The sequence below is a fragment of the Pan paniscus genome, chromosome 1, assembly GCF_029289425.2.
Source record: "Pan paniscus chromosome 1, NHGRI_mPanPan1-v2.0_pri, whole genome shotgun sequence".
In the NCBI taxonomy this organism is placed as follows: Eukaryota; Metazoa; Chordata; class Mammalia; order Primates; family Hominidae; genus Pan; species Pan paniscus.
Window position 1 is genome coordinate 203492524 of NC_073249.2, and position 19964 is coordinate 203512487.

The 19964-nt window shown below is 51.0% G+C and overlaps 1 protein-coding gene across 8 annotated transcripts in view; it reads left to right on the plus strand.

Annotated features, from left to right (window-relative positions):
* ASAP3 (ArfGAP with SH3 domain, ankyrin repeat and PH domain 3) overlaps positions 1–19706 on the plus strand; it is a 56271-nt gene extending 36565 nt beyond the window's left edge. For 3 of the 8 annotated variants that reach the window (XM_055096588.2, XM_003810751.5, XM_063594059.1), the window contains exons 6-25: positions 5504–5615; positions 5845–5930; positions 6386–6461; positions 6643–6729; positions 6905–7014; positions 8890–8959; positions 9286–9373; positions 10649–10697; positions 10801–10991; positions 11077–11210; positions 11467–11561; positions 12095–12272; positions 13505–13590; positions 13754–13869; positions 14430–14497; positions 14591–14698; positions 14851–15046; positions 16207–16429; positions 17000–17090; positions 18345–19706. In XM_055096588.2, coding sequence (XP_054952563.1) covers positions 5504–5615; positions 5845–5930; positions 6386–6461; positions 6643–6729; positions 6905–7014; positions 8890–8959; positions 9286–9373; positions 10649–10697; positions 10801–10991; positions 11077–11210; positions 11467–11561; positions 12095–12272; positions 13505–13590; positions 13754–13869; positions 14430–14497; positions 14591–14698; positions 14851–15046; positions 16207–16429; positions 17000–17090; positions 18345–18419 — 2239 coding nt within the window. In that variant the 3' untranslated portion in view covers positions 18420–19706. Of the gene's footprint in view, positions 1–5503; positions 5616–5844; positions 5931–6385; positions 6462–6642; positions 6730–6898; positions 7015–8889; positions 8960–9285; positions 9374–10648; positions 10698–10800; positions 10992–11076; positions 11211–11466; positions 11562–12094; positions 12273–13504; positions 13591–13753; positions 13870–14429; positions 14498–14590; positions 14762–14850; positions 15047–16206; positions 16430–16999; positions 17091–18344 lie in introns of all 8 variants that reach the window. The other 5 variants (XM_008963115.4, XM_063594056.1, XM_008963116.4 and 2 more) reach the window with 3 other exon arrangements.
* Positions 19707–19964: the final 258 nt, after the last annotated feature.

Below are 19964 nucleotides of genomic sequence, written 5' to 3' on the forward strand. Positions count from 1 at the left end.
AAGACAGAAAAATGTTTCTAACATTTGAAATGTTTTAAAAATGTTGGTGATCCTTTGAGGATAGGGAAGGAATGGGACTTGTTATTTTATAGGGGAAGAAAAGCACTCCCCAGCTATTAGGTCATCTCAGAATGACTATGTCAGACTTTGTAGGGAAAATCTCTATGAATTATCTTAGCTGAGGCTGAGGGACAGAACTGTGATAATTGACAAAGCCATTTTGTCACAGCTGTGTACATTTTGTCAAAGCTGAAGTACATTGACAAAGTTGTGTACTTCACGGCTTATCTACACCCTGAGTTAAGTAGCATCTTTTAATCTCTACTAGCATTCAAAAAATAAAAGAAAGAAAGAAGAAAGTACCATATGCTGAAAAAAATTATCTAAAAGGGATCACCAGTATTTACTACTCTGTCATCATTGCCATCACTTGAATCATCATAATCCTACCATTCATTGAGGGCTTGCCATATGCCAGGAACTGTACTGTTTCCTATGCATTATATTATCCAAGGACTAGATGTCATTACAGTGGTTCCCCCTTATCCTTGGGGGATACGTTCCGAGACCCCCAGTGGATGCTTGAAACTGAAGATGATACTGAACCTTACATTAGGTTGGTGCAAAAGTAATTCCGGCAGTTTTTGGCATTAAAATGTAATCTGTGCTTTTTCCTATATATACGTACCTATGATAAAAATTAAGCACAGTAAGAGATGAACAACAATAGTAATAAAATAGAACATAGTAGCATCACTACTCTTGCACTCTGGGGCCATTATGAAGTAAACTAAGGGTTACTTGAACACAAGCACTGCAATAGTAAAACAGCTAATCTGATAACCAAGAAGGCTACTGAATGACTAATGGCAGGTGGTATAGACCAGGGGTCCTCAACCCCTGGGCCATGGACTGGTACGGGTCCAAGGCCTGTTAGGAACCTGGACTGAACAGCAGGAGGTGAGCGTTGGCAGGCGAGCGAGCATTACCGCCTGAGTTCCGCCTCCTGTCAGATCAGCATGGCATTAGATTTTCATAGAAGCACGAACCCTATTGTGAGCTTCACATGCCAGGGATCTAGGTTGCATGCTCCTTATGAGAATCTAAGCCTGATGATCTGAGCTGGAACAGTTCCATCCCAAAACCACCCTCCCCCACCCTGCTATCCGTGGAAATATTGTCTTCCATGAAACCAGTCCCTGGTGCCAAGATGTTGGAGACTGCTGGATAGACAGTGTAAATACACTGGACAAAAGGATGATTGATGTTCCAGGCAGGATGGAGCAGAAGGATGGAGGATTTCACATGCCACTCATAATGATGCATAATTTAAAACTTACAAATTGGGCTGGGCATGGTGGCTCATGCCTGTAATTCCAGCACTTTGGGAGGCCGAGGCAGGCAGATCACCTGAGGTCAGGAGTTCGAGACCAGCCTGAAACACATTGTGAAACCCCAGCTCTACTAAAAATACAAAAATTAGCTGGGTGTGGTTGTGGGCGCCTGTAATCCCAGCTACTTGGGAGGCTGAGGCAGGAGAATCGCTTGAACCTGGGAGGCAGAGGTTGCAGTGAGCTGAGATGGCGCCATGGCACTCTAGCCTGGGTGACGAGCAAAATTCCATCTCAAAAAAAAAAAAAAAAAAGACAAAAAAACTTATGAATTGTTTATTTGTGGAATTTTCCATTTAATATTTTTGGACAGGGGTTGACCATGAATAACTGAAACCACAGAAAGCAAAACTACAGAGAAGGGGGGACTACAGTATTATTCTCATTTTCCAAATGGGGAAACAAGCTCAGAAAGTTTTATAAAGGTTAAGTAAGTGAAGGAGCTGCCATTCAAATCCAGAATCTACATTTCTAACCACTGTACTGTATTGTGGTTTGCTTTTTGTCCATTTACTCTGGAGCAGATATCTTTCCATGTCAGTACAGTCATCCCTCATTATCCATGGGGGATTTGTTCCAGGACCCCCGCAGATACCAAAATCTGAGGATGCTAAAGCCCCTTAGTCAGCTGCCTATATCCTCAGGCTTTACACCCACAGATATGGAGGGCCGATCACATGTACAGATATTCCTTCTTCTTTTTTTTTTTTCTTGAGACAGAGTCTACTCTGTTGCCCAGGCTGGGGTGCAGTGGTGCAATCATGGCTCACTGCAGCCTTGAACTCCTGGGCTCAAGTGATCCTCCTACCTCAACCTCCCATGTCGCTGGGACTTACAGGACCGTGCTACCATGCCTGGATAATGGTTTAAAATTTTGTTTTAAAGTAGAAACGGGGTCTTGCTATGTTGCCCAGGCTGGTCTTGAACTCGTGGCCTCAAATGATCCTCCCACCTCAGCCTCCCAAAGCACTTGGATTACAGGCATGAGCCACTGCACCTGGCCAATCTTCATTCTAACAGCTGCATGATATTTCTATATATCGCCATACTATTATTTGTCTAACTACTTCCTACTGATGGACATTTAACTTATTTTCCATTTTTGACTATTGAAAGATATGGTAACAGTGTACACTGGGAGACTCCCCCTACCCCAGCCCACCTGATGTCACTTGGTCTCCCTCATTCCTTTTTTTTTTGGAGAGACAGGGTCTTGCTCTGTCACCCAGGCTGGAGTGCAGTGGCACAATCACAGCTCACTGCAGCCTTGACTTCTTGGGCTCAAGGGATCCTCCTACCTCAACCTTTTGAGTAGCTGGGACTATAGGCACACACCACCATGCCTGGATCATTTTTAAATTTTTCTGTAGAGACAGGGTTTCACCATGATGCCCAAGCTGGTTTCGAACTTCTGGGCTCAAGCAATCCTCTCACCTTGGCCTCACAAAGTGCTGGGATTACAAGCATAAGCTTCCACGCCCAGCCCTCCCTAATTCCGTAGCAAGCTGCCAGGCACTGCTGCTGAGATGCTGCTGAGATGCTGCAGGCCCAGCCGTCACCTCCCCTCTCTGCTGCTTTTTTTCAGATTCACAAAGAAGTCTGTCCTGACCCTCAGGCCTGGTTCACAGGATCAGTTCCTACCCTACTTCTACCACTCTTTACAAACTCTTGCTTAAGCTTAAGAAAGCTTAAGGAAATAAAAAATAACCCCCTCTTTAAAATTAAAAAAAAAAAAAAAGCCTACAGAGCCTGCAATGTCTGGAGACATTTCTGGTTGTCACAGCTGGGGGGATGCTACTGGCAGCTAGTGGGTGGAGGTCAGGGAGGCTGCTAAACATACAAACCACCAGGCAGCCCCCCATAACAAAGAATCATCTGGCCAAAAATGTTATCAGTTCCATGGTTGAGAAACTGCTCTACAGGTCCCCAGGGACAGATTCTGTATATGAACACTATCCCAGAGGTCTTACCTATTCAGGAGGGCCCAGAACTTTAGAGTCAGAAGGGACCTGAGAACTTACCGTAGACCATTGCTTCCTCCATTTACAGATGGGAAAACAGAGGCCTTGAGGGGCCTACAGTAAAAGCTGCCATGTGTCTTCTATGTGCTGAGTCTTTTGCATGCTGTGCCTCATCTGGGTACAGATAAGAATCTCCGTTTTCCAGATGAGAAGACCAAGGCTCAGAGAGGGGAATAAATGCAGCCAGCAAGCAGCAGAGCTTGTATTAATCCCACTCTGTCTTTGTCTTCTCTGCTCAGGGCTGGCCCCCACTTGAGAGCAGAACTATTAAGCAAGCCCTTTCCTTTACATGGGATTTGGAGTCACATGCACCCAGCCTGAGATGTGGAAATACTCTCCTGGCTGTGAGTGGGTAGTCTGCTGGGCGTGGGATTTCCAGGAAACCATTTACACACAGATCCACCCATCCCCAAAGAGGGAAAACAGCCAACCTCTGAGGGGGAAGGCCCCAGTTACTCTTAGCTACAAGGATGGGAAGCGCTTTCTGTCTCCACTTGAGAAGAGCACGGTGGGGCGTGGTGGCTCATGCCTGTAATTTCAGCACTTTCAGAGGCTGAGGTGGACAGATCACTTGAGGCCCGAGTTCAAAGACCAGCCTGGCCAACATGGTGAAACTCCATCTCTACTAAAAATACAAAAGTTAGCTGGGTGTCGGCCAGGCACAGTGGCTCACACCTGTAATCCCAGCACTTTGGGAGGCTGAGGTGGGTGGATCACCTGAGGTCAGGAGATCAAGACCATCCTGGCTAACATGGTGAAACCCCATCTCTACTAAAAATACAAAAAAATTAGCCAGGCATGGTGACACCCACCTGTACTCCCACCTACTCGGGAGGCTGAGGCAGGAGAATCGCTTGAACCCAGGAGGCCGAGGTTGCAGTGAGCCGAGATCATGCCGTTGCAGTGAGCCAAGATCGTACCACTGCACTCCAGCCTGGGCAACAGAGCGAGACTCCGTCTGAAAAAAAAAAAAAAAAAGATTAGCTGGGCATGGAGGTGGGCACCTGTAATCCCAGCTACTCAGGAGGCTGAGGCATGAGAATGGCTTGAACCTGGGAGGTGGAGGTTGCAGTGAGCTGAGATCGCACCACTGCACTAAAAAAAAGAAAAAGAAAGAAAAAGAAAATAAAAGAACAAAGGTTTTCTGAGCTTTAAGTATGAAGCTCCATGGGCTCAGAAGAATGAAAGCACTTTGAAATAACTCAGAAACAGAAAGTCAAACACTGCATGTTCTTTCTCCCTTATAAGTAGGGGGTAAGCAATGGGTACATGTGGACAGACAGAGCAGAATAGTAGACATTGGAGACTTCAAAAGGTGGGAGGATAGGTGAGAGATGAAAAATTACCTATTGGGTACCATGTACACTATTCGGGTGATGGGTACTCTAAAAGCCCAGGCTTCACCACTGCACAGTATATCCACGAAACAAAACTGCACTTGTACCCCCTGAATCTATAAAATTAATACAAATAAAAAAGATTGAAGGCACCTGTGCTCTTAAATCCTTTCCAGGAAAATCAGAACTGTTTGCCCCAAATCTCACTTGGCCCTTGTTTGAGTCCTTCATCCCCCTGAATAAACACCTTCAAATCCTTCCCATTACTCTTGGGATAAAGACCAAGAATATATTAACATGGTGTGAATTAGACCCTGCATGGTCTGGCACCTCCTTACCTTAGCTGGCACCAGCCCTCTCCATCTTGGCACTATCGCTCCTGCCTTGGGGCCATCACATGGTCCAGCCCTCTTGCCCATCACATGGTCCAGCCCTCTTGCCCAGCAGTAGCTTCCTCCAAGCTTCTCAGGCTTCAGATCCCAGCTCAGACATCACTTCCCGACTAGCCCCAACGAGGTTGGATCCCCATTTTCTCTCCCATAGTTCTCTGCGTGGCTGTGATTTGATTCATGTCTTTCTCCCCCACCACTCTGTGGATTCCCTAAACTGTCTTGTTCATTGTACCCAGCCCCACCACACAGCTGGCACAGGAGGGCCTCCTGCACCATGTGGCCCCTTTGCTCATGCATCCTTGGCAGAAGAGGACATAGGGGCTGGTGAGACTTGTTCAGGCTTCTCTTTCCTTGGGGTCTAGGGCCAAGCTGGAGAAGGAGCGCGATCGGGCCAGGGTGACAGGAGGGATCCCTGGGGAGGTGGCCCAGGACATGCAGAGAGAGCGGCGCATCTTCCAGCTGCACATGTGTGAGGTAAGGGGTGCTCTGGATGAGGGAGGGAGGGCATGGGATGTGTCTTCCTGTCTGCCTCTCCAGGGGACCAGTCACAGCCTCAGCTCAGGTCCTGGCCACATGGCCCTGTGGGATGTCACCAAGGCCCAGTCGCAGCCAGGAGGATTAGCCTGGGATGGGGACTGCAGCCCCTCGTTCCCAGGATTCTGCTTCAGCTCACATCACGTATCTTGCCCTGCCCTCCTCCTAGTATCTGCTCAAAGCCGGGGAGAGCCAGATGAAGCAAGGTCCTGACTTCCTTCAGAGCCTCATCAAGTTCTTCCACGCCCAGCACAAGTAGGTATCTTCCCGCGTCCCTGCCACTAACCCTTCCAGTGTCACAGAACAAGGCCCCTCTCAAGGTGTGATAGACCTGAGAGTCTCTTTGGAGGCCTGCATCTTTTTGGCAGAACTTTCATAGCTCCTCATTGAGTGCTCACCGGGTGTCAGGCATGAGTACTTTACAAACATCAATTCACTCAATTCCCCAACACTTCTGGGAGCAGGTACTATATTATCCCCATTTTATAGATGAGAAAACTGAGGCTTATTTTCCAAGATTACATAGCTAGTAAGTGGGATTTGAACCTAGTCAAGAGAGACTCTTGTCTATGGAGTGTCTGTTCTTGACCGTCAGACTACAATTCCCTGAGGTGCCCTGTGATCCTTATGGCAGCTTCTCCCACACTTCTGGCTTCATCTCTCATTTCCATCTTTATCTGGACCCTTGTTTGGCCTCTGACACCTCTTAGCTTTTTCCAAGATGGCTGGAAGGCTGCCCAGAGCCTGTTCCCCTTCATCGAGAAGCTGGCGGCCTCAGTACATGCAGTAAGTTGGGTCTCACCCTTGGGCACGTGATCAAGCCCCCTGTCCTTCCAGGAAAATCTGTGGGTGTGGAAGAGCTGGCTTCTGCCCACAGAGTGAGGCTACTGCTCTGCTCTTCTGGGTCTGGGCTCTGTGCCTGACATATTTGTTGGCTGGTGATGGGATCCCATCCTCTGTCCCATAGCTCCATCAGGCCCAGGAGGACGAGCTACAGAAGCTGACCCAGCTCCGGGACTCCCTCCGAGGGACACTGCAGCTTGAGAGCAGAGAGGTCAGCCCCTGAACTATCCCAAAAGGAATGCCCTCCCTCAAGGCCCACCGTGGAGGGAGGGAGAGAAGGAAGACCCACAGGGTCCCCTGGAGAAGTCTCCCTGAGTGAGCCCCCACAGAATGGGGCTCTTCCCACTGAGATGCCCTGAGGTCTCCTTTGCATGTCCGAGGGACAGGAACACCTGAGCCGGAAGAACTCAGGATGTGGCTACAGCATCCACCAGCACCAAGGCAACAAGCAGTTTGGGACGGAGAAAGTGGGCTTTCTATACAAGAAAAGTGACGGGTAAGTGATTCAGAGCTTACATAATTTGCCCAATGTCACACTGCAAGTAAATGACAGGGTTGGGGAAGCTGCCCAAAGGAACTGTTCTAATCATTTGTGTAGACACCGAGGGTTGCAATGTAAAATCCTCAATTCCTGGGTTGTCCAGGACACCTGGGCATGTGAACTTCTGCTAAAGGTGACTGGTTATTTTAAGTTAAAGAAGAAGAATAGCAGTAGCTAACACTTTTTTTTTTTTTTTTTTTTTTTTGAGACAGAGTCTCGCTCTGTCGCCCAGGCTGGAGTGCAGTGGTGCGATCTTGGCTCACTGCAAGCTCCGCCTTCCGGGTCCATGCCATTCTCCTGCCTCAGCCTCCCGAGTAGCTGGGACTACAGGCACTCGCCACCACACTCGGCTAATTTTTTTGTATTTTTAGTAGAGACGGGGTTTCACTATGTTAGCCAGGATGGTCTCGATCTCCTGACCTTGTGATCTGCCCGCCTCAGCCTCCCAAAGTGCTGGGATTACAGGCATGAGCCACCGCGCCCGGCCGGCAGTAGCTAACACTTATTGCAACACTTACTATGCCCTCATTCTTTTTTTTTTTTTTTTTTTTTTTGAGATGTAGTCTCCCTCTGTCACCCAGGCTGGAGTGCAGTGACGTGATCTCAGCTCACTGCAACCTCCGCCTCCTGGGTTCAAGCGATTCTCCTGCCTCAGCCTCCCGAGTAGCTGGGACTACAGGTGCCCGCCACTACGCCCAGCTAATTTTTTGTATTTTTAGTAGAGACGGGGTTTCACCGTGTTAGCCAGGATGGTCTCAATCTTCTGACCTTGTGATCTGCCAGCCTCAGCCTCCCAAAGTGCTGGGATTACAGGCGTGAGCCACTGTGCCCAGCCTATGCCCTAATTCTTAATCTCTGCAATATACTGAATATGCCTAGAAATGAAAGTATTGGCTGTGCCTTGCTCCCTAGTGTAAAAAAAAAAAAAAAAAAAATCAGTCTGTGGGCCAGGTGCAGTGGCTCACACCTGTAATCCCAGCACTTTGGGAGGCCAAGGCAGGCAGATCACTTGAGGCCAGGAGTTCAAGACCAGCCCAGCCAACATAGTGAAACCCCATCTCTACTAAAAATACAAAAAATTAGCTGGGTATGGTGGCGTGAGCCTGTAGTCCCAGCTGCTTGGGAGGCTGAGGCATGAGAATTGCTTGAACCTGGGAGGCAGGGATTGCAATGAGCCGAGATCATGCCACTGTATTCCAGCCTGGGTGACAGAGAAAGATCCTGTCTCAAAACAAAACAAAACAAAAAAACAAAACTGCTGTGAAATGCAAAGGCCCTTGTGGGATATATTCATGTTTCTACCTACCAATCAGTTTAATCAGAGAAGAATAACTTTGAAGAAGAAACCAATGAATATTTACCTGTTACAGGAGAAGTGTTACGGAGTTTTGGATCATGGACTTGCTAATTTTATTTTGGGGATATTAATATTGATCTTGCTTAGTTGAACCACAATTTATTTGTTGTTGTCAAGAGCCTGTGCCTCTCAGACTAGGAGCTCCCTAATGATATAAGGTGTGTCTCCCCCATCAGACTGGGAGCTCTCAGAGGGCCAAAGTCACATCATCCCCTTAGAATAAGGATTCCCAGGGAGTGAGGCTGTGTTTCTCCATCAGACTGGCATCTTCCTAAGAGCAGAACTGTGTCTCCTCCATCAGACGGGAGCCCCAGAGAGTCAGGGGTCGGGGGTGGGGGTGTAGGGTTAGGAGAAGAAAGAGGTAAAGGGATGTGGCTAGAGATCATATAGGTGGGGGCAAATTTCTGTTCTCTGACACCTGTGAACTAGGTGTGAGCCTTGGGTCACTGTCCTTCTATCCCTCTGGGCTTTAGAATCCGAAGAGTCTGGCAGAAAAGGAAGTGTGGAGTCAAGTATGGCTGCCTGACCATCTCACACAGCACGGTGAGGCCTAGAGGTGGTGGGAGTCTCAGGGCACGATGGACCCTCTTCTTCTGGTGTTCTGAGCAAATAATGTCAAGCCCTCCCTCTAAGACTGGCCCCCAAACCTAGGTCCAGGGAGCTGGACACCCGTGTGGGAGGACAGATGGGACCCGAAGGCCCCAATCTAGTCTTAGTCTACACTCCACATCCTTGAGGTGCTGCTGGGTGAGGAGAAACACAAATGGAACAGGATGATTATGCCCATTTAACAGAGTGGGAAATGGAGGCCTAAAGAATGTGGAGGGCCAGAGGTAACGCATACATCCTCCACCCCTAAATTCCCACAGATAAACCGGCCCCCGGTGAAGCTGACCCTGCTGACGTGCCAAGTGAGGCCAAACCCTGAGGAGAAAAAGTGCTTCGACCTGGTGACCCGTGAGTGGTCCCTGTGCCTCTCCCCCACCCACAGCTGCTCAGGGCTTCTCTAAGACACCTGTCAGCTCCCGGGGGGCTTCAGTGAGGGGTCTGTGTCCAGTTCCACACATGGTGTCGAATTGCTGCTACTGCAGACATAAGAATCCTTAGGTCTAGGATACCCACATCACATTAAATGTCAAAATGCACCCACTTTACATAATAAATGTGGCTATTTATACAGAGCATATTTGAGTGGATTTGGGTCATCTGGGTTTTGAAATTATTTCTTTTTTTAAAATTTTACCTTTTTTTCCCAAATACCCAGACTTGAAGGAGATGAAATTATTGTTTCTTTACATTTTCTACTTTTCGTTCTTCAGAGCCTTTGGTGCAGGCTTTGTGTGAGAGCAGACACAGGCTGAGAAAGACCTAGATCTTGTCCTCAGGAAACTCTCTGGCAGGGGTGTGGGGTGGGTACCCAGGACTGTAAGATGAGGGGGCTGTCCAGAAGATGGGTGCAGATATAGCCCCATAGAAGATTAGGGAGCAGGAAGGCCTGCACTGCTGTGGGGAATCAGGAAAGGCTCCTGGAGGAGACAGTATTTGAGTTTAGCCTTGAAGGACATGTAGAATGAAGAGTTTGTGGGGGGGGGGGCTTTTGAGGAGACAGGATTAGCATGATGAAAGGCATGGAAGCAGGAGAGTGGGTCCGGCCAGTTTGGCCAGAGTGGAGGGTTCATGTAGCAGAGTGAGAGATGAGGCCTGGAAATCCCTCTTAAAAGTTTGGACCTTATTTCCTGGCAATAGAGAGCCATGGGAGATCTTGGGGCAGGGCAGTGGTGTAATTAGAGCAGAGCCTTGGGCACAACAGTTGGGAGCTGGTACAGGCTAGGGGAAAGGGGAAATGGGAAGCAGGGAGACCAGACAGGAGGCCTGGTCGCCCAGGAGGAGACCAGGAAGGGCCCAGTGGGGTGGTGACAGTTGGTTCAGAGGATGCCTTGCCTCTGAGCTGGGTTCTCTGGGGTTCCAAGCCCTTTGAGACCTCGTCTGAGCCTGGAACCAGGGCTTCACGCAGAGGGAGCTTTGTTGGGATCCTACTTCGGAGGCCACTTCTGAGAAACTGCCCCTGGTGCTGGCCACTGTCATTCCACTCCCTTCCCACTCCTAGCTTGAGAGTCCGACTTGTCAGGGACACATCTCCATGTGGCCCCAGCGGCTTTGGTGGGGGCTCCCTGGGCTCCGGGAAGGCCAGCAGCATTTCTGTGGGTCAGAAGCCCCCTTCTCTCCCGACAGACAACCGGACATACCACTTTCAGGCAGAGGACGAGCACGAGTGTGAGGCGTGAGTGCCCCCTCGGCCAGCCCGGCCAGCCTTGTGGGTGGGGGCCGGCGGCCCTATCTCTTCCCACCTGACATCCCCATCCCACCCCGTTCAATCTCCGCAGGTGGGTGTCAGTGTTGCAGAACAGCAAGGACGAAGCCCTGAGCAGCGCCTTCCTCGGGGAGCCCAGCGGTGGCCCGGGGTCCTGGGGGTCCGCCGGCCATGACGGGGAGCCGCACGACCTCACAAAGCTGCTCATCGCGGAGGTGAAGAGCAGGCCTGGGAATAGCCAGTGCTGCGACTGCGGGGCTGCAGGTCGGTCCCCGGGGCCGGGGCAGGAGGGAGGCTTAAGTGGAGGGGAGGGGCTGCACCTCCAGGCTCCAGCTGCTTTCCTCTGCAGACCCCACGTGGCTCAGCACCAACCTGGGCGTGCTCACCTGCATCCAGTGCTCGGGCGTCCACCGCGAACTGGGCGTGCGCTTTTCGCGCATGCAGTCACTCACCTTGGACCTGCTGGGCCCCTCCGAGTTGTTGGTGAGGGCGGGGCGGGGCCTGGAAGGGGCCAGAAGCGGAGTTAGGGGTGTAGTTTCATCCGGGGGCGGGGCTTGCAGGTTGTGGGTGGGACCTGGCCGAGGTGGGCTGGGACAAGCCAGGTAGCGGGTGGTCAGGGGCGGGGCCTGAACCGGGAGGGCGGCCGAGGGGCGGGACTCTGGGGGCTTGGAGCTCCACCCTATGCAGGCTTAACCGCCCGGTCTTACTCCGCCCCACGTCTATTTTCCTACGACTCCAGCTGGCCTTGAACATGGGAAACACGAGCTTCAATGAGGTCATGGAGGCCCAGCTACCCTCACACGGCGGCCCTAAACCCTCAGCTGAGAGTGACATGTAAGGGGATTCTCAGAGAGAGGGGCACCCTGCCTAGGGGATTCTGCCTCCGCAGTGTCCAGGGTCGTAGAAAAGTCTTGGATCAGAAGTCTGGGGAGGCTGGGCACAGTGGCTCACGCCTGTAATCCCAGCACTTTGGGAGGCCAAGGCGGGCGGATCACTTGAGGTCAGGAATTTGAGACCAGTCCGGCTAAGATGGCAAAACCCTGCCTGTACTCAAAATACAAGAATTAGCTGGGCGTGGTGGCACACGCCTGTAATTCCAGCTACTCAGGAGGTTGAGGCACTAGAATTGCTTGAACCCTGGAGGCAGAGTTTGTAGTGAAACGAGATTGCGCCACTGCACTCCCTCCTGGGCAATAGAGTGAGACTCTGTCTAAAAAAAAAGCCTGGGGAGAGGGGAGCCTCAGATCTAGACGTCTTCAGGACATGGTTCTGGAGAAAAAGAGAGCTGTATCTCCTGTGGGAGGGCCCCAGGGATCAGCTGGGCAGACACGGTCCATGCTCTGAGATCCTGTGGTTGTTTTTGGTAGGGGCACCCGCAGGGACTACATCATGGCCAAGTATGTGGAGCATAGGTTTGCACGCCGGTGCACACCTGAGCCTCAGAGACTCTGGACAGCCATTTGCAACAGGGACCTCCTGTCGGTACTGGAGGCCTTTGCCAATGGGCAGGACTTTGGACAGCCGCTGCCAGGGCCTGATGCACAGGTGAGAACCCCCTCCAAGAGCCACTTATAACCCACCTGTCTAACATATTCCCCAGTTCTTCTCCAGGACCAGCTGTTACTCCCCTCCACCCCCCCTCTGACATCTGCTCAGATCTCACCCATCAGAGTGGTAAGTGGGAAAGAGCACAGCTTCAGTCAGGCAGACCTGGGTGGGAATCCTGGCTCTGTTTTTTCCTAGCTGTGTGATCTAGGGCAGGTTACTTCTCTGAGTCTCATTTCCTCATCTATAAAAGGGGTTAATAATAGCACCACGGTGATGAAGTGAGAAGTCATGTATATAAAGGGCTTAGTGTACAATGGGTATGCAATAAATGTTAATATCTTTTTCTTTCACCTAAATAGCCCTGAAATATAAGGGCATGTCAGTTTAGAGCCAGGAAGGCCACATTGCTTTGGCTGTTCCAAGAACAAACACATGAGCACGGAGAAAGGATATCAGAGACATTTGAAAAAGTAAATCAACAGGAGTTGCTGACTGATTCGACATCAAAAATTGGATGTTGGCTGGGTGTGGTGGCTCACGCCTGTAATCCCAACACTTTGGGAGGCCAAAGTGAAAGGATCACTTGAGCCCAGGAGTTCAGAATCAGCTTGGGCAAAATAAGGAAACCCCCATCTCTACAACAACAACTAAAATTAGCTGGGTATGGTGGCACACACCTGTGGTCCCAGCTACTCAGAAGGCTGAGGTGGGAGGGTGGCTTAAGCCCAGGAGGTTGAGGCTACAGAGAGCTGTGATTGCGCCACTGCTCTCCAGCTTGGGTGACAAAGCGAGACCCTGTCTCAGAAAAACTAAAAACGGGTATCTTTGAACTGTCTATCTGATATCTTGGTGGGCTATCCAATGGGCAGTGCAGCACTTAGGTGAGGTAAGAATTTGGAACAGCCTGCACATGTGTGATAGTTGAAAATGTGAGGTTGCTGAGGTCTTGGTGGGGAAGTGCGATCAGGGAGAGGAGCCGAGAGCCGAGAAAGAAGTTTGGGAAACACTTGTTGCGGGCAGAGGAGGAAGAGCTGTGAATGGAAACAATGGGAGAATGGCCCTTCACCTTCCTCCCAGACATGAGGCTCTGCCCTTGCAGTCTTATCTCTCCAGGGTTCTGGCAGCTTCCTATGGGGGGATAAGGGGTTAGCAAGAGTTCAAGAGGGAAATACTGGGTTGGAGGCAGGTGCACTGGGGGGGGAAACTCAGAGGTGTGGATGTGTTTTCAGGCACCTGAAGAGCTCGCCTTGCATTTGGCTGTCAAAGTCGCCAACCAGACCTCCCTGCCTCTGGTGGATTTCATCATCCAGAATGGGTGAGAGCCTCCCTGCCTGTCTGTCTGGCTCCTCACACTCCCTCTCCTTTCCTTCCTCTTCTCCCATTCTCTTCCCTCCTTTCCCCTCCCACTTTTTCCCCTGACTTTGATCCCCTCATTGATCTGTTCCTCTTCCTTTCTCCCTGAACCCTCCTCTCTCCAGTGGTCACCTGGATGCCAAGGCTGCTGACGGGAACACGGCTCTGCACTACGCAGCACTCTACAACCAGCCCGACTGCCTCAAGCTGCTGCTGAAGGGGAGAGCTTTGGTTGGCACAGGTGGGGCTTGAATACCTCCTCCGTCAGACTCCTATTCCTGACTACCCCTTATGTGGACTTCCGATGGTCTCGGGCTCTAATCCTGGCTTGCTTCTGACCACCTCTGTGATCTTAGGGGTTTGTCATTCAGCTCTTGAATTTCAGCTTCCTCATCTGTAAAATGGGAATAATACCACTGACCTAGCAGGACTGCTAAAGAAAAAAGAAAATAATATTTCTGGGAGTACTTAGGCAAATAAATATTAGCTAGATCTGAATGATAATGATTGTAATAGCTAATATGTATTGTTTAACATATGCCTGGCAATGGGACAAGTGCTTTTTGTATGTTGATTAATCGAATCCTCACAACCACTTCATCAGGTAGTTCCAAGTATTATACTCATTTCATAAACAATTTTGTCCCAAAAGGTTATATAACTTGCCTATGGTCACATAGCCAGAAAATGGCAGAGCCAGGATTCAAACCCATACATTCTGATTCCAGAGGCCCGTCTTAATCTCTAAGCTGTAATGTTTCTTTGACTATGACCATGAACCCTGACTTTCCCCGCTCACAGTAAATGAAGCAGGCGAGACAGCTCTGGACATAGCCAGGAAGAAGCACCACAAGGAGTGTGAGGAGCTGGTGAGGACTCGGGGAGGCAAGGGGCCCCTGACTCTTTCTCTCTCCCTGCTGAGCCCCCAACCCTCTGAACCACCAAGCCTTTGTTTTTGGCAGCTGGAGCAGGCCCAGGCGGGGACCTTTGCCTTCCCTCTACATGTGGACTACTCCTGGGTAATTTCCACAGAGCCTGGCTCTGACAGTGAGGAGGATGAGGAAGAGAAGGTGGGTCCCAGCCCTGTCCCTCAGGCCTCTGGATGGCAGAAGGAAAGAGCCAGATTGGGCCTGGTGTGTGTTGGCAGGGGCGGTGAGGCGGGGGGACAGGGCTACACCGGAGGAACCAGGCTGTCCTCATCCTCAATCTTTTGCTCTGGCAGCGCTGCTTGCTGAAGCTCCCGGCCCAGGCTCACTGGGCCAGTGGGAGGCTGGACATCAGCAACAAGACCTATGAGACTGTCGCCAGCCTGGGAGCAGCCACCCCTCAGGGCGAGAGTGAGGACTGTCCCCCGCCCTTGCCAGTCAAAAACTCTTCTCGGACTTTGGTCCAAGGGTGTGCAAGACATGCCAGTGGAGGTACAGTTGGATGCCCAGATAAATGGTCACCATGCCATTCACAGAGGACCTGTATATGCTGGGGCACTGAGCTGAGTGCATATGTTAGTCCGTACCATCCTTATGATGACCTCCCAGGAAGGGGTTCTCATCTTCCCCTTACAGATAAAAGAACAGAGGTGTTAAGTCACATGTTTAAGATCCCACAGCTAATAAGTCTCTGATGTAGGATTCAAATCTCAGCCCATCTTATTCCAAATTCCTCAATGCTCCACTTAACAAGAGAGAAACGAGTTTATTGAGCATCCCCTTCATCCTGAGTCCTTTGAGGGCTACCAAGACACAGTCTAGTAGGGGAGATAAAAACTGGAATGCAATTCATTATAATACAAGGCACAATGTGATATAGGATGTAAATCCCAAAAGGACAAGGACTTTGAGTGTTTCATTGAATACTATTTGTCCAGCGCCTAGCGCAGAGCCTGGCTGTTCTCAAGAACTATTTGTCGAATGAAGGAACAGACTTGTTCTGGGAGGTTGGGGCGGTTGGAGAGGGAGCATGTCCTGCTGGGATTGGGGGTTGGTTTAAGAAGGCTTCCTGGTGAGGATAGCATATGAGTGAACCTGAGGGATGAGCAGGAGAATCCAAACTGGGACAGGGTATGAGCACAAGCAAAACAGTGAGTCAGCATGGCCCTGGCCACCGCGAACAAAGGCTTCATCAGTTGAAGGAGAATACTGGACAGGTAGATGGGGAATGGACTATTGGCAGAGAACCAGAAGAGATCCTAGGCCAGATGCGGTGGCTCATGCCTGTAATCCCTGCACTTTGGGAGGCCGAAGCAGGCGGATCACCCCAGGTAAGGATTTTGAGACCAGCCTAGCCAACATGGTGAAACCCCATCTCTACTAAAAATGCAAAAATTAGCCAGGTGTGGTGGCATGCACCTGTAATCCCAGCTACTCTGGAGGCTGAGGCAGGAGAATCTCTTGAACCTGGGAGGCGGAGGTTGCAATGAGCCGAGATTGCACCACTGCACTCCAGCCTGGGTGACAGAGTGAGACTCTGTCTCAAAAAAAAAAAAAAAAAAAATATCCTAGAGGCCAGAGACTGCTTTGAGGTTGGGCACAGAGTAAGTGATAAAGAAAAGCTTTATCATTTCTGATGTTTCTGATTCCAGATCGTTCTGAAGTCTCCAGCCTGAGTTCAGAGGCCCCTGAGACCCCTGAGAGCCTGGGCAGTCCAGCCTCCTCCTCCAGTCTCATGAGCCCCTTGGAACCTGGGGATCCCAGCCAAGCCCCACCCAACTCTGAAGAGGGCCTCCGAGAGCCCCCAGGCACCTCCAGACCCAGCCTGACATCCGGGACCACCCCTTCGGAGATGTACCTCCCCGTCAGATTCAGGTTGGTGAGGGCCCAGCTGTGCAACCAGGGCAAATCCCCTGACTTCTCTGAGCACCCATTGATTTCCACACCTCTAAATAGTACCTGCCTAAAGACTGGGTCACACTCCATCTCTGGGCCCATCACTTATGCAGAAACGCTGAACCCTGGGACCCCTTCCCCCTTCACACACTTGCTCCCAAATCCTGCATGGAGAGCTGAGGAGGAGCCAGGGATCCTCCCTGCTGATGTTGGAGTAAAGTAGGCTTAGCCCCCTGTGTGGCTTATTCTAGAGGCTCTCAGTGGGGTCTTCACTCTGTCCCCACCTCCAACCCAGGATCCAGTCTTCTCCCTTCCATACAAACCCATTCAGTCTGGAGTTTGGGGAGAAGTAGACCTGCAGATATCCACAGAGTCTTCTGGAGGTCAGTTCCAGCCTTCTTGGGCCTGTGATGGACCTGGCCTGGGGGCCTTGTGGACTCTACCCACCCATCCTAAGCCCCCAGACTGGCTCTGTTCCTGAGCCCTTTCTCCCCACTCTGAGGGGCTCTCTGGACATGAGGGTCACGTTGGCCTTTCCCTGCCTTCCAGCTCCGAGAGCACTCGCTCCTATCGGCGGGGGGCGCGGAGCCCTGAAGATGGTCCCTCAGCCAGGCAGCTTCTGCCCAGAAGGAACGTGCCGGTAGGAACTCTGGGACCATGGTTTGAGGGGCGGTGGCAGGGTGCCTGGGAGGCAGAGTTAGTCAAGAGTAGGCGTATTAGGGTGGGAGACCTCCCCATGGTTGGGGTACAAATGGGCCCAGGCAGCCACAGTTTGGACAGTCCCTGTCCTGGTGCCCAGGCAGCCACGGTTTGGCCAGTTCCTGTCCTGGTGCCTAGGTGCCCACAGTTTGACCAGTTCCTGTCCTGGTGCCCAGGCGGCCACGGTTTGGCCAGTCCCTGTCCTGGTGCCCAGGTGGGCACGGTTTGGCCAGTCCCTGTTCTGGTGCCCAGGTGGCCACGGTTTGGCCATTCCCTGTCCTGGTGCCCAGGTGGTCGTGGTTTGGCCAGTCCCTGTCCTGGTGCCCAGGGCTGCAGTTTGGCCAGTCCCTGTCCTGGTGCTCCTCTTTCCCTGCTTCAGCCCAGGGCTGGGTGAAGCTGAGGAGAGCCCAGGCCTTGAGGGATGGCAGCGATGATGAGGCCCAAGCTCTGGCTTCTCCCCAGGGGAGGATGAGGAAAGTTGTGTTAGCCAGGCCAGTCGCTCAGAGAAGGCATCACTTCCCTGCAGAAGAGGCAGGATTAGGTGGCCGTGTACCAGCCCTTGTTTGCCTAACTCTCCCCTTGTTCATGAGTCTCCTGGAATCCACAGGGACTTTCAGATCCCAGGCATAGAGGGATGTGACAGGGACAGGGCAAGAGCTGTCATCCTTAATCCAGCTTCTCCCTGCTGAATCACCAAGTCTCCAACAATGGCATATATTAGTTGAACCTAGGAGTGGGCACAGATCAGAGCCAGTTGTGTTGGGAAAGAAGCCTCTTCTGTCCCTTGTTCCTCTGGGAATTCCTCAGAATGGCATTGGTTGTGTTGGGAGTCAGGATGGCAGGGGCAAAAGCTGGTTCTGTCTGGGGAATCGTCATCTTTAGTCCACCAGAGTTAGTCAGCAGACACAAATCTATGTCCATATCCTGGTTCCACTATTGCCCTGAAAACCAAGTATCCATCAGATGGCATTTAATTGATGCCTGTGATTGTGGTGTGTATGATAGCAAGAGCTTGGGCTTTAGAGTAAGGAGACTTTGGATAAGTGGCTTCACTTCCTCAAGCCTCAGTTTCTTTGTCTATAAAATGAGAATAATTTAATTTATCTACAATAGGACAGATGTGAAACTGAGTGAGATGAACACCTGGTATATTACAGGTGCTTTGAAAATGTCAGTTTCATCCTTCTTTCTGCAGGTTGGCATCACTGAAGGAGATGGCTCAAGGACTGGGAGTCTCCCAGCAAGTTCTGTGCAACTTTTGCAAGACTAGCTCCTTGCTGGCCCCCACATGCCCCATGCTAGGCCCCAATGTTCAGAGCTGGGACTTGAGCTCACAAAACTGGGGAGCTGAGACATTTGTTCTCTTGGATCTCACTCTCTCTGTCCCTTGTGCCTCTGTAGCTGGCCTTCTTCCTGCCACAGGCCATGCCTCTACCAAGGACACATGGTCTTTCCCTGTTAGGGCTGATGGCAGTTCTTTCCTATCTCATTACCCGCTAGGGGCCTGGGAGCCCTGTGGCTGGATCTGAGTGCTCCTGAGCTGGCTTCAGCTGCAGAACTCTCAGTCCCTCATCAGATCGAGACTCTATTTCCCCCGTCAGTCTGGGGGCTTCACAAGGGCAGGAGAGCCCTCCATCACTGACTTTCAGATCAGGGACCCTGCCAAGTAGGGACTGTCTTCTCAGCCAGCCATTTATTAGTCTAATATTCCTTCACTAAATTCCAACTCTATGTCTGGACCTGTGTTAGGCACTTCAGATACCACACGAGTAAGACAAGGGCCCTGCAGGGGTGGTCCTTTGGTGGAAAGCTGGTCTTAAGGGTTGGGCTTGGGCAGGGTCAGATTCCAGGGCATGGCTCTGGACTCAGCTGGTTTATACCTATATGACCATTACAGTTGTCTACAGATCACATCCATTCTGGCTGGTCAACATGCATGCTGTACTGGCTGTTAAATAAAAATATTCTGAATGTCACTCCTTTTGAGGGACAGCACAGCCTTCCCTAGGCACTCTCCTATATTCCCCAGCCAAATTGTAGAGTCAGATGCACCCACATTTGCCTGTGTCCTTGATTTAACAGGAAGGAAAGGAATAGTCTGGGTTGATGGATGCCCACTTCTCTTCTCTTTCTCTTGGTCAACTCAGGAGCCTTTTAGTCTGAGGGAATGGAGAGGCAAAGAAAGAAGGGAGAGTAATAGAATTGGGAGGGCAGAGACTTAAGGGTTCTGCTTCCCAGCCCTAGAAATTCTATCATTGCTCAGCCCCAATGAGAAAGCAGATACACCTAAGCCATCATCAACCACTAACATCTCAACTTGCCAGTTGCTGGGTGCTGGGCCCTGGCAGGAATGGGCCAAGCCAAGCAGGGGAGACTAGAGAGCACCAATGGCCAACACAGCTGCCTGGCTGGGGAGGCTGTGCTGTTTCCCCTGGAGACCTGACTGGTCTGTGGTTCCCACAGGAACAGGGTTGTCTTTTGAGCCCCCAGTGTCTGGTTTCATTCATCTCAGACTTGTTATTTCACTCATCTCTAATAAAGGATTGGGGGGTCAGTTTCCAGTTGTTTCATTTATGTGATCTAAAGAGCAACAGGGAGGGGAAAGGAATCTTGGGGCTTGAAATTCTTTCTCTGGACCTGGCAAGGGAGATGGCCTGATGTGGAATAGTGGTTTGCAACCACAGTGTTTTGCCCCGGGGAACTTCTGATAAAGCAGAAAACAGTTTTGACTGTTCCCAACTGGAGGGTGCTAGTGGCATTTAGTGGACAAAGGTCAGGGATGCTACTAAACATCCTACGGTGCATAGGTCAACCC